Consider the following 15,273-nt stretch of genomic DNA (forward strand, 5'->3'; position numbering starts at 1 on the left):
TGACAAATAATGTTTAGTCTGAGGCGGAGTCTCAAAAGAGAATGTTGAATATTTATTGTGCAAAAATCACAACAGAGCCTCTGCTAGCTAACTGAAGTTACCGGAGCCTTCTGGAGTGCAACAACGTGTAACGTCCGTGTGGAATCAATGTCCCAACAACCATTCCGTGGGTGAACTCATTGTGATAGTTGTCAATTAATGATACTAATACTAATCTATACAATCACCTGTTGTTGAATAAATACCATTACTTTATAGTTATTACTAAAAAACAGTATATATAAAACGGTATCTGTAAAAAATAAAAATACAAAAAAGTTTTATAATTTTATATAATATATATATTTTTTTTGTATTTGTTTATTTATGCACTGGTATCGGATCAGTATCGGTATCGGCCGATCGGATCGGGAAGGAAAAAATGGTATTGGAACATCTCTAAAAATTAATACAGTGGATATGGATAAAAAGGGCCTTGGGATGCAAAGTTAGGTATATGTGCGTGTGTGTGTGTGCGTGTGCGTGTGTGTGTACAGTATGTGTGTGGGTGGGTGATATAATAGCTCTCTCTGAAGCCTAGTAAACCTAAACATGTTTTTTTTTATTTTATTTTTTACAGAGGAAAGATTTCCAAATTTGACAAACCCAAGGTTTGAATCAAATTCTGGTGTGTGTGTGTGTGTGTGTGTGTGTGTGTGTGTGTGTGTGTGTGTGTGTGTGTGTGTGTGTTGGTGGCCTCGACAGGCCACCGTTCGTGTGAGGACAATTAGGGTTGCAAGGACCTTTCGCTTGGTCGTAACAAAAAATAAAACCTCTTACAAAGAAAAAGCCCCATCGCGCTGTGCAGGTTTCAGCAAGGGTCTTTAGAAGTCGAATAATGTCAACTTCCAGGTGCAGCACCGCCCATTTCGGACGTTTGATTGGGTCCCCGGTGTCAGAGTGGGAAATTGTGTCTGCCGCCAAAGGTTGCCCATTAGGGAGCCCTGGAAATATTGTTTTATGGAAACTTGTTTTCTTTCCCTGCCAACCTGCCACCCGAGGAATGATGCCCCCCAGGCTCTCTGCTCAGCGAGACGCTGCCCCATGCCGGCTTCACAGGAGCACAGTGGGGGGGTCTTCTTCACCTGCCAACAGATCTTCCTGTTCACGTATCTCGGGTTGGGATCTACAAAACGGACAACGCTGGGACACTCGGGGCGGCTCGTATAAACCGTTTCTCCATTGAACACACACAGACGGTACTCACAGTATAGATAAACACCTATGTGTTTGTGGGTATTTATTTATACAAAACTAGACATTTGTTGTCGGTGTATAACGGCGGGCATATCCTCAAGCCACCTTTCGACCACGCCTAGTCCTTGCCGGTGAGGGGTAATCTTAATGTTCTTAGTTTTATGAGAATAGCGCCACCATGAGACCAGATGACTCAGAACTTCACAGGCCTACTTGCTATTGTAAGGCAAACATATTTGTCAGGTTTTGTGGAGCAGGAGATACACCAATCTGGAAATTGAGAGTTTGGCCTCATGGTGGCGTTAGAGGAAAGGTCATGGGGTCACCAAAATCAATAGGGTTCTTACTCTAGCGGTCATGAAAGTTATTTGAGTTATTGCATTAACAAGTAGGATCTGCTGCTGCTGGTGAATCCATAATCCTGAAACTGTTGTTTTGAGATATAATTACAGTTTGTGTGTTCATTTTTAAAATTATCATTTATTTGCATTCTTTCTTTTATTTGCATTCATCTAAAAATGTTTGGACCTTATGGTGTTCTTGTTCTGTTCTTGACTTATTGTTATGTTTTCTTCTAGACTTGTTTAAAGAAGACCTGTACGGCCCATGGGGACATTAACGTGTGTTGTCGGGCCCTATAAATCAATTTGATTTGATTTGATGCCAGTGCAAAAACAACCCCCCCCCCCCAATAAATGTCTGTCGTTATGCAAGAGTTAATTATTCTCTGTTTAAGATTTAAAAGAAAATTGGACTATGCTAAATTGATTTCCTCAGAATCCAATATTTGGTACCTTAAAATCTAGCCTATATGCATACCAAAAGGCAGTAGGTTAGATAGGTAGGTACTAGGTATCATATACCTGCGTGCGTGTGCATGTGTGTGCGTGTGTACCGTGAGCGTGCTCTTCATCGCTGCTCTCCTCCTCCGAGTGTGGCTGGCTGTTGCCATTGGTTACGATTTTGGCCCTGCTCCTGGACAGGACGCCGCCCCCCGAGCGCTCCATCACCGAGGGCATGGCTGAAACACACACACACCTCACATTAATAATAATCACACATAGGATTAAGGCCTGGGACACATCATCGTAACCTGCACCGTTGAAACTCTTCATTCCGCCACCCATGTTAACAGGTTAGAACAGCTACACAGTGACCATGTTAACAGGTTAGAGCAGCTACACAGTGACCATGTTAACAGGTTAGAGCAGCTACACAGTGACCATGTTAACAGGTTAGAGCAGCTACACAGTGACCATGTTAACAGGTTAGAGCAGCTACACAGTGACCATGTTAACAGGTTAGAGCAGCTACACAGTGACCATGTTAACAAGTTAGAGCAGCTACACAGTGACCATGTTAACAGGTTAGAGCAGCTACACAGTGACCATGTTAACAGGTTAGAGCAGCTACACAGTGACCATGTTAACAGGTTAGAGCAGCTACACAGTGACCATGTTAACAGGTTAGAGCAGCTACACAGTGACCATGTTAACAGGTTAGAGCAGCTACACAGTGACCATGTTAACAGGTTAGAGCAGCTACACAGTGACCATGTTAACAGGTTAGAGCAGCTACACAGTGACCATGTTAACAGGTTAGAGCAGCTACACAGTGACCATGTTAACAGGTTAGAGCAGCCACACAGTGACCATGTTAACAGGTTAGAGCAGCTACACAGTGACCATGTTAACAGGTTAGAGCAGCTACACAGTGACCATGTTAACAGGTTAGAGCAGCTACACAGTGACCATGTTAACAGGTTAGAGCAGCTACACAGTGACCATGTTAACAGGTTAGAGCAGCTACACAGCCCATGTTAACAGGTTAGAGCAGCTACACAGTGACCATGTTAACAGGTTAGAGCAGCTACACAGTGACCATGTTAACAGGTTAGAGCAGCTACACAGCCCATATTAACAGGTTAGAGCAGCTACACAGTGACCATGTTAACAGGTTAGAGCAGCTACACAGCCCATGTTAACAGGTTAGAGCTACACAGTGACCATGTTAACAGGTTAGAGCAGCTACACAGTGACCATGTTAACAGGTTAGAGCAGCTACACAGTGACCATGTTAACAGGTTAGAGCAGCTACACAGTGACCATGTTAACAGGTTAGAGCAGCTACACAGTGACCATGTTAACAGGTTAGAGCAGCTACACAGTGACCATGTTAACAGGTTAGAGCAGCTACACAGTGACCATGTTAACAGGTTAGAGCAGCTACACAGCCCATGTTAACAGGTTAGAGCAGCTACACAGTGACCATGTTAACAGGTTAGAGCAGCTACACAGTGACCATGTTAACAGGTTAGAGCAGCTACACAGCCCATGTTAACAGGTTAGAGCAGCTACACAGTGACCATGTTAACAGGTTAGAGCAGCTACACAGTGACCATGTTAACAGGTTAGAGCAGCTACACAGTGACCATGTTAACAGGTTAGAGCAGCTACACAGTGACCATGTTAACAGGTTAGAGCAGCTACACAGTGACCATGTTAACAGGTTAGAGCAGCTACACAGTGACCATGTTAACAGGTTAGATCAGCCACACAGTGACCATGTTAACAGGTTAGAGCAGCTACACAGTGACCATGTTAACAGGTTAGAGCAGCTACACAGTGACCATGTTAACAGGTTAGAGCAGCCACACAGTGACCATGTTAACAGGTTACAGCAGCTACACAGTGACCATGTTAACAGGTTAGAGCAGCTACACAGTGACCATGTTAACAGGTTAGAGCAGCTACACAGAGACCATGTTAACAGGTTAGAGCAGCCACACAGTGACCATGTTAACAGGTTAGAGCAGCTACACAGTGACCATGTTAACAGGTTAGAGCAGCTACACAGTGACCATGTTAACAGGTTAGAGCAGCTACACAGTGACCATGTTAACAGGTTAGAGCAGCTACACAGTGACCATGTTAACAGCTACACAGTGACCATGTTAACAGGTTAGAGCAGCTACACAGTGACCATGTTAACAGGTTAGAGCAGCTACACAGTGACCATGTTAACAGGTTAGAGCAGCTACACAGTGACCATGTTAACAGGTTAGAGCAGCTACACAGTGACCATGTTAACATGTTAGAGCAGCTACACAGTGACCATGTTAACAGGTTATAGCAGCTACACAGTGACCATGTTAACAGGTTAGAGCAGCTACACAGTGACCATGTTAACAGGTTAGAGCAGCTACACAGTGACCATGTTAACAGCTACACAGTGACCATGTTAACAGGTTAGAGCAGCTACACAGTGACCATGTTAACAGGTTAGAGCAGCTACACAGTGACCATGTTAACAGGTTAGAGCAGCTACACAGTGACCATGTTAACAGGTTAGAGCAGCTACACAGTGACCATGTTAACATGTTAGAGCAGCTACACAGTGACCATGTTAACAGGTTAGAGCAGCTACACAGTGACCATGTTAACAGGTTAGAGCAGCTACACAGTGACCATGTTAACAGGTTAGAGCAGCTACACAGCCCATGTTAACAGGTTAGAGCAGCTACACAGCCCATGTTAACAGGTTAGAGCAGCTACACAGTGACCATGTTAACAGGTTAGAGCAGCTACACAGTGACCATGTTAACAGGTTAGAGCAGTGACCATGTTAACAGGTTAGAGCAGCTACACTGTGACCATGTTAACAGGTTAGAGCAGCTACACAGTGACCATGTTAACAGGTTAGAGCAGCTACACAGTGACCATGTTAACAGGTTAGAGCAGCTACACAGTGACCATGTTAACAGGTTAGAGCAGCTACACAGTGACCATGTTAACAGGTTAGAGCAGCTACACAGTGACCATGTTAACAGGTTAGAGCAGCTACACAGTGACCATGTTAACAGGTTAGAGCAGCTACACAGTGACCATGTTAACAGGTTAGAGCAGCCACACAGTGACCATGTTAACAGGTTAGAGCAGCTACACAGCCCATGTTAACAGGTTAGAGCAGCCATACTGCAGCAGCGTGTCATCTAGAGTTTTGGCGTGGAGCACGTGGTTCTCAGCAAAGACAGTGACATGATCTGTTGATAGTAGATCATATTGACATTAGGGCCGCTGGGCGATATGGAAAAAAATCATATCGCAATAACGATATGATAATGTTATTGTTCTGAAGGTCCAGATCAACACATAAAGTCTGCGTTTATTATTTTGTATACCTTATATATTGTTTATATATATAAGATATATATTCTCCCGTCGTCTATTACCCAACAGTATTTATCATTTGCTTCTTTGTATATGTCCCATTCTTAACGCCGTAGGCGCGCGCGCATGCACCTGTAGACAGTGTGAGCGCATGCGCAGGGTTCTTACGACATGCCCGGGCAGAGTGTGTGTGAGAGAGAAGAAACGTTTTGGTGCAGCAGTAAACAGACGGCAAGCAACGTATCTTGATAGAGAGCTGTACAGCTAATTAGATACCACCATAATATTGTCGAGCCACTATTGGAAAAGTAGAGTGACTTGTTAGAGCGAAGTAACGTTGAGAGACTTCTAGCTGAACCCAGCGGCGTTCTGGATTTAACTACCTATTGCGGACTACATGCGGGTTAGCTTTAGCATACAAGGGCTAACTAGCTAGCAACCATGCCAATGGGCGTTTGGAATATTAGCTATTAATCCTGCCATCGGGCGCTTGGAATACAGGAACCAGGTCCGTACGAGACCCTCCTCACCAGCGATGACAGGATTATCCCACGTTTGTCTGCAGCTCTCTGGAGTAGGAACTCCAGAGAATATCGTCTCCATCCGCCATCTTGCTTTCCCCGTGCTGTTCACTCCTTCTCACTCCATTCGGAGCATCAACGGTCGAGTACTAGTAGTTCAGGACTATCATTACCTTTGACATTGTTGCATTGACATTCTATTAGTAATAGGAGATCTGCGCTTTATAATATGCATGTTTGACGTTACTATTAAAGTGATTATTGAACTTGGTATCACTGTCCCCTCTCAGTTAATGGAGTGTCCGCCATTTTGTGTACCTTTAATGTCTGGCCAATTAATATCTTTGGTAGTGGTTTAATCTAACATTTAAATACAGTCAGGGTTGTGTAGCCCCTTAGCTACAGTTATCATATTTCTAAATAATAATAATAATTATCGAAATTGTTATAAGTATAATTTTTTTTTTTTAAATGTAAACAACAGATGTATGTTTATTTTGCAGCAATTCTTTGTTGTTGCCGCCATCTTTAGTGTTACATCCCCTCACACTCCACTTCTCAGGCTGCAGCTGGTTTAAAAGCAAAAGTAAACCGGCTTCTCTGCTGGCTGTGGCTCCAGGGGAGTTGAACAGTTCTGGCTCTGCTAGTTTATTTTCGATCTTTTGGCGCTTTTTTGGTGGACTGGAGTCTAGCTCTGCTAGCACACATAGCCTACTGAAGGATTTGGGGTGCTTTTTCAATGTATGTGATGTATAGATTGGGGGGAGATGACCACAGCTAAAACGGTGAGATCGAAATGTGCATGGAAGACGGTGATAGAACGGTGGTTCAGGGTTTCACAAGCACACTGCCAGCGAGGGTGTTTGTTTTGAATTCCTTGGAAGAACACATAGATAAGAGCGAGTGTAGGCCCAGAGCAGGAGGGAGAGAGGTTCATCTTAATGAAACGTGAAATGTGTGTAAAGGTTAAACGCGGTTGTCATGACAGCGCGGCACATGACAACCAGAAAGGGGTGGGCCATCGTTACTACGACGAAGATCTATAAGTCGAACGGTGTTTCCGGGTGTAAGGCAGACTAGAATCTGACTGAGACTAAGAGGGGAGAAACCAGAAGAGACTCTCTCTCCTCTCACCACGGAGGGGGGGGGGGAGGAAGAATGCCACATCATCATTAGCTTCGGCTAACGCGAGGAGGGTTAGGCTAAAGACCAGGCCTGACCACCAGTGGACTGAATAGAAGCAAAAGGACAATAGACTGAACACACCGAAATATTAGAATAGACTCTTCAAGGACAATACAATCTGTTAACATCTGAGCTGAGGTTAGAGCTGCCGCGGTATCGGTATTACCGCGGTATCGCTGTTACATCATGCCCACCGCAGCGTTGGGCTGAATACCGGCATCACCGCTGTTTTTTTATTATATTATCATTATTATTACGCTCTCGTTGGGCTTGCGGCTCTGCAGATATACCCTACTTCTCTGTCGAGATTCCAAGCGACCCTATTGGGTACCAGAAAAGTCACATGAAACACTGCAGACCACTGATTGGTCAGAAGAGATACGCGTCACATGCTTGGAGCATCTTGCAGTGCGTTTACTTCCTGAATCTCAGCCATCACAACACGGCTAATAGTACGTTAGCTCCCACCGGAGACCGGAGTGGATTACCGACGCCGTCGCTCCTCAGGGAACGAGGCATAATGATTTTACTGCAACGAAATGTTATAATAAAAGCCCTTCGTTCTATACACTTGTCTGATTGAAAACTTTATTAACAGACCGCAGAATGGGTACAACTCGGCACGCTCTGAGCAAAGAAAGGAACTTAGATATTAATTGAGTAACGCTTGCCTTGCTATGTGGTCCGGTAAATACGAACGTGTAACTATACTAACGTTAATGCCACAAATCGAATACCTTTGTAATCATAAGTAGTAACGTTATAATAATAATAAGAAGAAAGGGTCGGGGGGGGTAACCGGCGGGCGCGACACCGAGGGGAGACTTCGAATCAGTGTTTCACTTTTAATAACGAATGCGTGCATGCCGAATCCCAAACAATATTCATGCTGCAAAGTCATCCTCTAAAGATAGACATTTAGACTAGAGGCAGGCTATATAAAGAGTAGACTACAAAAAAAATGCATTCAAACTTTTTTTTTTTTGTGTGTGTGCGGTAATACCGCGGCGGTAGGAAATATTTGGCAAATGTGTGCGGTAAGGAAAACATCAATACCGCGGCAGCTCTAGCTGAGGTTTCCGGTTATCAAATAAACCACGCTTTTCCTTGTAAGGTATTTCACGTTGACGAAGTGTCGAATTCTTACGGAGGTGGAGAATTATTATGGTTTGCGGATTGTACTAACGGGGAGAGATAAGGATCTTATCAGCCAGTGTCGGAGACGTCAGGACCATTAAAATGACACAACGCAGAGGAATTGGATGGAGAGCCAAACAGACGAAGATGTGATACTGGCCAGATTGATCAGGATCTAACAGTTGGTTGCCGATGACAGCCGGATTTGCAAGAGATAAAAACAACAGGAACAGTTGGTTGCCGATGACAGCCGGATTTGCAAGAGATAAGAACAACGGATAAAGACTTTTTCAATAATGGGGCGACAGTGGACAACAGTCATCGTGTGTGGGAGAATCATGATCGAGCAAGGCCGGCCAGCCCTGGGAGAGAGCGTCGAGTCAAGCGGTCATGAGGCGGACCAGCGCTGTAGGAGAAACAGCGCTTAGGAGAAAGATGTGAGTTCACTGTGCACACACGGTTGTTTTGATCTTTTAAGCCAAATAAAAACGAACAGATAGTGCATCCGTAAACATTTCTAGTTTGACACAGAGAGAATGCCAGCTGTAATAATATGAGCAGAGAACCATGGTGAAAATCGAGGGTGTTATCTACAGAGAATGAAAAGCAAACGAGGCAGGCTGCACAGTTTTGGTTTAAGGAGGGTAAATGCGAGATGAGGAAAGGGGGGGGGAACGCTTGAACCAGATCAAAATAATTGTTATGGCGGGACTGTCGTCATGACAGAAGGAAAGTCGAGAGGAGATTGTACCAGTGTGTATTATGTCCGATCAGGCAAGAGTATTAGTCTGAGAAAGCGTCCCCTGATATGGATGGGAAAGAGAGAAAAACAGCTGTGTTTTTAGGCCTTGGAAGGAAGGGCAGCGGCCGTTTGTTTGAGAGAGTAGCCATTTGCACAGAGACAAGATGGCCGCAAAGGGGCCACGAGGAGGATGAGACAAGATGGCCGTGAGCCACGAGGAGATAACAGATAAGAACCAGGAAGTGACACGTCAACTAAAACACCATAGAGGAGGAGTAGGTCGCCACCTAGTGGCGGAGGGGGGGGGGTAGTGCTGGGGAGTTTATTACCCATAGGGGAATATTTAGATATAGGTCTGTACTACCATCTAGTGGCGGATTGGGGGAGTGATTCAAGTTAAGAGAATCTAATGAGCACAGAGAGTGGATTATTATAATAATAATATTAGATATACAGGTTAATTAAATAGTTTAATTAGACAATGGATTAAATAAGAATTGCACAGAGAGGAGGTGCAGTTATTTGAATGGGTTAATTATGGAATAAAGAGGGAGTTTGATCTCCAGTGGGGCCTTCTCACACCTGATAGATAGGCAGGGTCTTCAGAAGACACGTCACCAGAAAGAACTGGCGCGTGCTGGGGGTCACCTGTGGGACGAAGAGATAGAGTTGCACGGAGTGGGTATCGGTTAGCTGCTGGTGTCACGCCGGAAGACAACAAACAGGGAACCGCCCTGTAAGATAGATTATGGGTGTAGAGAAGGTGGTAGACTAATGGCAAAACAAGGGAAGTCGAATGTACAGACGACTGCTGGTGTTGTGTTTCTGCTTTCAGCGGGGGGAGACACCGACAGCGGTGGAGACGACCAGGAGACAGACTGGAGGAGGAAGCCGCAGGGGCCAGGCACCGCAGCCTGGTACACAGATCATCCACGACGAGAGAGAGGAGACGGCGGCGGTGGAGGAGCAGATGTGGAGAGGACAGCCAGAGACACTGAGCAGTAGCAGACCAGGGGAGACATTTTTGCCTAGGAGACCGCGCCCTGGGAGGGGGACCAGCTCAGGAAAGGAGCCGTCGCTGAAAGGGGCCCTTGCCCTAGAAGACGGGACCGGCCCAAGATGGGAGGTGTACTGTAAGAGGGAAGGGAGCGCTCTGATTTGACGTGGGGTGTACCTAATAGGGGGGCCGAAGGGTTCAGGTGTGTTGTCTGAAAAGTTGCAATCTGTGTTTTTCTCTGTCTCTCTCTCTCCTTCCTGACCGTTGTTTATCCTTTCTGGTTTGGGTGTGATGCGGGTAATGGAAAACAATAAGGCAAACAGCAGATGGCGGGGCCCTCATTGTAATGAGTCTATTTTTGTGTATAATTAATTGAAAAACCAAGTAGTCTGTTGATTCTGAAGGTTGATTAAGAATCAAAGGGGGGTGCTTTTTCAATGTATGTGATGTATAGATTGGGGGAGATGACCACAGCTAAAACGGTGAGATCGAAATGTGCATGGAAGACGGTGATAGAACGGTGGTTCAGGGTTTCACAAGCACACTGCCAGCGAGGGTGTTTGTTTTGAATTCCTTGGAAGAACACATAGATAAGAGTGAGTGTAGGCCCAGAGCAGGAGGGAGAGAGGTTCATCTTAATGAAACGTGAAATGTGTGTAAAGGTTAAACGCGGTTGTCATGACAGCGCGGCACATGACAACCAGAAAGGGGTGGGCCGTCGTTGCTACGACGAAGATCTATAAGTCGAACGGTGTTTCCGGGTGTAAGGCAGACTAGAATCTGACTGAGACTAAGAGGGGAGAAACCAGAAGAGACTCTCTCTCCTCTCACCACGGAGGGGGGGGAGGAGGAAGAATGCCACATCATCATTAGCTTCGGCTAACGCGAGGAGGGTTAGGCTAAAGACCAGGCCTGACCACCAGTGGACTGAATAGAAGCAAAAGGACAATAGACTGAACACACCGAAAGATCATTAGAATAGACTCTTCAAGGACAATACAATCTGTTAACATCTGAGCTGAGGTTTCTGTTTATCAAATAAACCACGCTTTTCCTTGTAAGGTATTTCACGTTGTCGAAGTGTCGAATTCTTACGGAGGTGGAGAATTATTATGGTTTGCGGATTGTACTAACGGGGAGAGATAAGGATCTTATCAGCCAGTGTCTGAGACGTCAGGACCATTAAAATGACACAACGCAGAGGAATTGGATGGAGAGCCAAACAGACAAAGACGTGATACTGGCCAGATTGATCAGGATCTAACACTACTGTGTACAGACGGTTTCAAACTGTATTTTAAATTAGAAAGCAAACAAAATAAATGGACAAGAGAAAAATAAATCTCAATTTGGTCAGTATTGTCATTTGGACAAGCAAAGCCATTACTTTAAGTTGCAGGCAAGAAAGACAAGTCTGTCCACTGTCTCTGGTTTTAAAATTGCCCTGTTGCAGGTCACAAAAAAAAAGAAAAAAAGAAAGAAAAATAACGATATCGATTATTAAAATATATCGCGCTATTTATCGTTATCGTTATATCGCCCAGCCCTAATTTGACATCATACCAGCAACATTACATAACAGACACCTTTCACTATAGTTCCAATGTCTATATCTGTAGAATATCATCATGTCACAGACAAGAAAATAAAATGTTTTAACCATTTTACCAACTGCATGTTAAAGGTAGAGGCCGCTACATCTCTACTACATAGTCATAGCATAAACAACATCAGTAGGATATAATTATATTGTGTTAATAATCTTTCCAAATCTTCGGACCACTCATCAAGGATGGATGATATGAAGCATTCTCAGTGATGGGAATAACGGCACTATAAGTAACTTCGTTACTAACGGCGTTCGTTTTTTCAGTAACGAGTAATCTAACGGATTACTCTTCCAATCTTAATAACGTCGTTACCGTTACTACAAAAAAATGCGCGTTACTATGAATGAACCCGTTTCTTTCATCAGACATATCTCTGCGCCGAGAGGCAATAATATGTTCTTCCTTGTTTAGTGGACAGTGCGCGAGCCAAGCATACATGCTGACGATTGGCTGAGGTTGAATACAATGTCATGGTAAGCCAATCAGAGGTGGAGGTGGGCGGGTGTCTAAAGCATCCAGAGTCTGACACACAGCGCGACAAGACAAGCGATCACTGATCAGTCAGCATGACCGCGGTCCATGTAGTGTACGTTTTGAGCTCAAAAACGAATCCAACGAACAACACAAGCGACTCAGTCAACATGAGACCGCGGGTCCATGAGCGTTTTGTGTTCACTCTTTGCAGAGCAGGGCACTGAGTGGCCCTACTGCAGTGCTGACAGCCTTATCAACAGTGCTGCACTTCCTGGTTTAATAGCACAGGCTTCAGGTGCTCAGAGATATATATATATATATCTGTATGTCATGCATGTCTTAAATGTAATGATTAGATTAGTTTAGATGATTCGATTCGATTCTTATATCTGTATGTTGTGTATGTCATTGATTGATTGATTGAAAAGTGTATTAACAGATTGCAGAATGGGTACAGTACAGCTCAATACATACAATTGTTAAGGGGATGCAGACCAGAGAAAGACTTTCCAGTTGTGGCCTGTTGAGGGGCAATACATATCAAAAGTTCCAAAACATCTATTCTGTTTGTATTTGTATGATCCACTATATAAACATAGTAATTATAATATCTACATAGCCTACATGGCATTTGATTGGAGGCTAGTCTCACTTTGTCCCACAGCAACATTAAAATAGTTTAGATTTGTGTATGTTGTTTATGTAAAAAAAATCTTGAAAGTAACGCAATAGTTACTTTCTGAAGTAACTAGTTACTTTTATAATTTGTAACTGAGTAAGTAATTTAGTTACTTTTTGGAAGAAGTAACTAGTAACTGTAACTAGTTACTTTTTTAAAGTAACTTGCCCAACACTGAGCATTCTATTACTTCCTATTCTAAACATTAATTTACGACTTTACAGTATGCATTACAAAATCCATTCCAGGAGTAAACTTCCTTGAAACGTCCTCGTTTGAGTGTACTGGATTGGTGCCGTGTTCTTTCAGGACCTAGGACCGCAGCAGAGATCTGTGCATGATGCTCTCGAATGCAGAGGAAGCCAGTGAGTCTGCTGCTCCAATCTGTGAGTTTCTAGGCAATGGGGGCTTGGTCAGATACACACATGCCACTAGGGAGTGAAGAGGAGAAACAATGGAACCACATCCATTTTCCTGAACGTTTCTGATTGCTACAAGATTCCACTGAGACAATTCAGAGTCATGTGCACTGCACAGGCGGCATTTGGGCAATATTCTGTAGAGTTCCTGACCGTTTTTATTTTCCATGGGACATCCTAGTTATCAATGAGAAAATCCACTATCGTGGAATCCTGGAGGAGCCTGGATTGATGGCCATTATCAAAGGCAATCTCAATGTAGAAAGATAGGGCTGCCAGTAGCAGCAGTAACAAACAACAGCAGCTTCCAAATAGCCGGTATATGGATATGTTTTCAAACAAGATACAGGATGAGACTATACCATTTATTAGGGCTGTGTATTGGCAACAATCTGGTCATGACACATATCATGATACAGGGGCTACGATTCGATATACTGAAATACTGTAAGCACGGTGATGTATTGCGATTTTTAAAATATATAATTTTACAAAAGCTCAATATGCATAAAATGTGTCATGAAGTGGTGTTCTGATAGACAGAGTGGGAACTACAGAGTATCGATTCACGTTAGAGCAATCTGTGCCACATTTCGATACCTAAGACCCGCCCAGTTAGAAAATAATCAGCGCGGACAGTCAATGATGAGCACTTGTCATTTCATAATAGACACAGACCAGCACGAGCAATGTCCAATGTGTCTAACATGCTTTGTATCCTTTGTTGCCATGTTCACATTAGCCGCTAAGCTAACTAGCATTAGCGGCTAACTAAGCTAAGCTAACCTAGAGTGACTCCACGACCACCAGTTCCATTAGTGAGGAAAGGGGGGTTGGGTGTTATATTGACAAGGCTCGACAACCGAGGTTAAAAAAACTTCACATTTATTCCTAGTGACTGTGACATCACTCGAGTCAACTACGGCATCCAAGAGGCTCAAACTCAAACCTAATACATCACGGCAGTGGAGGCTGAGCCTCTCTCCCTCTCTCTCTACGTTCAATGATTTTAAGTAGCCAAACGTTACACTATTATTTATTATAAATACTAACTGGATGGATAGTTCATGATTAATTTCATTTCATTATCTGAAATATTCTAAAATCATTAAAGGCCCACTTGCATGTTGTATTTTTATTCAATAAACAATGAGACTAGGCCAACGGTGACTTTCATGAAGAAATTGACCCAGTTTTAGCGTTTTTATCAAACATTTTGTCCGCCCAACCACAACGCACGTGGATATTTTAATCCATGGTTCATAACGTGTGTGTGTCATTTTAATGATGACGTCACAGCAGGTGCAGGGCAGCAGGGGGCGCTGAGAATCACAGGCAGGTAGTGGCAGGAAGCAGAGAGCCTTCTTGTTACTACTAGCTGAGGAGCTAGTCTCTGTTTCACCTAACACTATTGCTCTGTGATCATAGCCATTTATCTCTAAAGCTAACCACTATTTGTAAAAGCCACAACTACATTACCATATTTGTAAATACTCATGTAAATCATTGTGTCGTTGTACATATTGTGTATATAACGTTAGTAGCTAGCTAGCTAGCTTGCTAGCCAGCATTCTCGAAACTCCTAACATGCCCCGATTTAAAATGGTTCTCTCCTCTTTGTATACCTTTGTCCTCACAAACAAAGTATTCTGCCAGGGAACTTATGGACACGACAGTAGTAGTAGTTATAAGGCGTTTGAGCTTGTAACGTTAACGTTAGTTAGCTATCGTGGTAGCCCGTTTCGTGACCGAGTGCATCAGTCATGAAAGGGGCTACTATCGTATCAACATGCCGCGACGTGTAGCTTGCTAGCCGGCATGATGCGTGCAGTGCTTTGCCCCACAGGTCTGAGAAGAGGACCTGCACATTTTACTCGTTTCCGAAACTCTTTACATGCCCCGATTTAAAATGGTTCACGACAGAGACATAATGCTAACGTTAACGTTAGCCAGAGCCATATAGCCAGCTTGGTACTATGACCCGCGACAGCCCACAGACCAGTAGCGCTGCTGTACTGAACAACAGGCTGCCTAGTGGTACATGTAGTTCTTTTTTTACGACATTAAAAACCTTATAACTACCTTGTTTCAACCAAAAAATAAT

General features: G+C 43.8%; 1 protein-coding gene across 1 annotated transcript in view; it reads right to left on the reverse strand.

Annotated features, from left to right (window-relative positions):
* rcor2 (REST corepressor 2) overlaps positions 1-15,273 on the reverse strand; it is a gene marked incomplete at its 3' end in the record, with an annotated part of 116,954 nt that overhangs the window by 86,438 nt on the left and 15,243 nt on the right. The window contains exon 2 of the mRNA XM_084321376.1: positions 2,132-2,257. Coding sequence (XP_084177502.1) covers positions 2,132-2,255 — 124 coding nt within the window. The 5' untranslated portion in view covers positions 2,256-2,257. The remainder of the gene's footprint in view (positions 1-2,131; positions 2,258-15,273) is intronic.

This window comes from Notolepis coatsorum (genome assembly GCF_963971535.1).
Source record: "Notolepis coatsorum genome assembly, chromosome: 1".
Lineage (NCBI taxonomy): Eukaryota > Metazoa > Chordata > Actinopteri > Aulopiformes > Paralepididae > Notolepis > Notolepis coatsorum.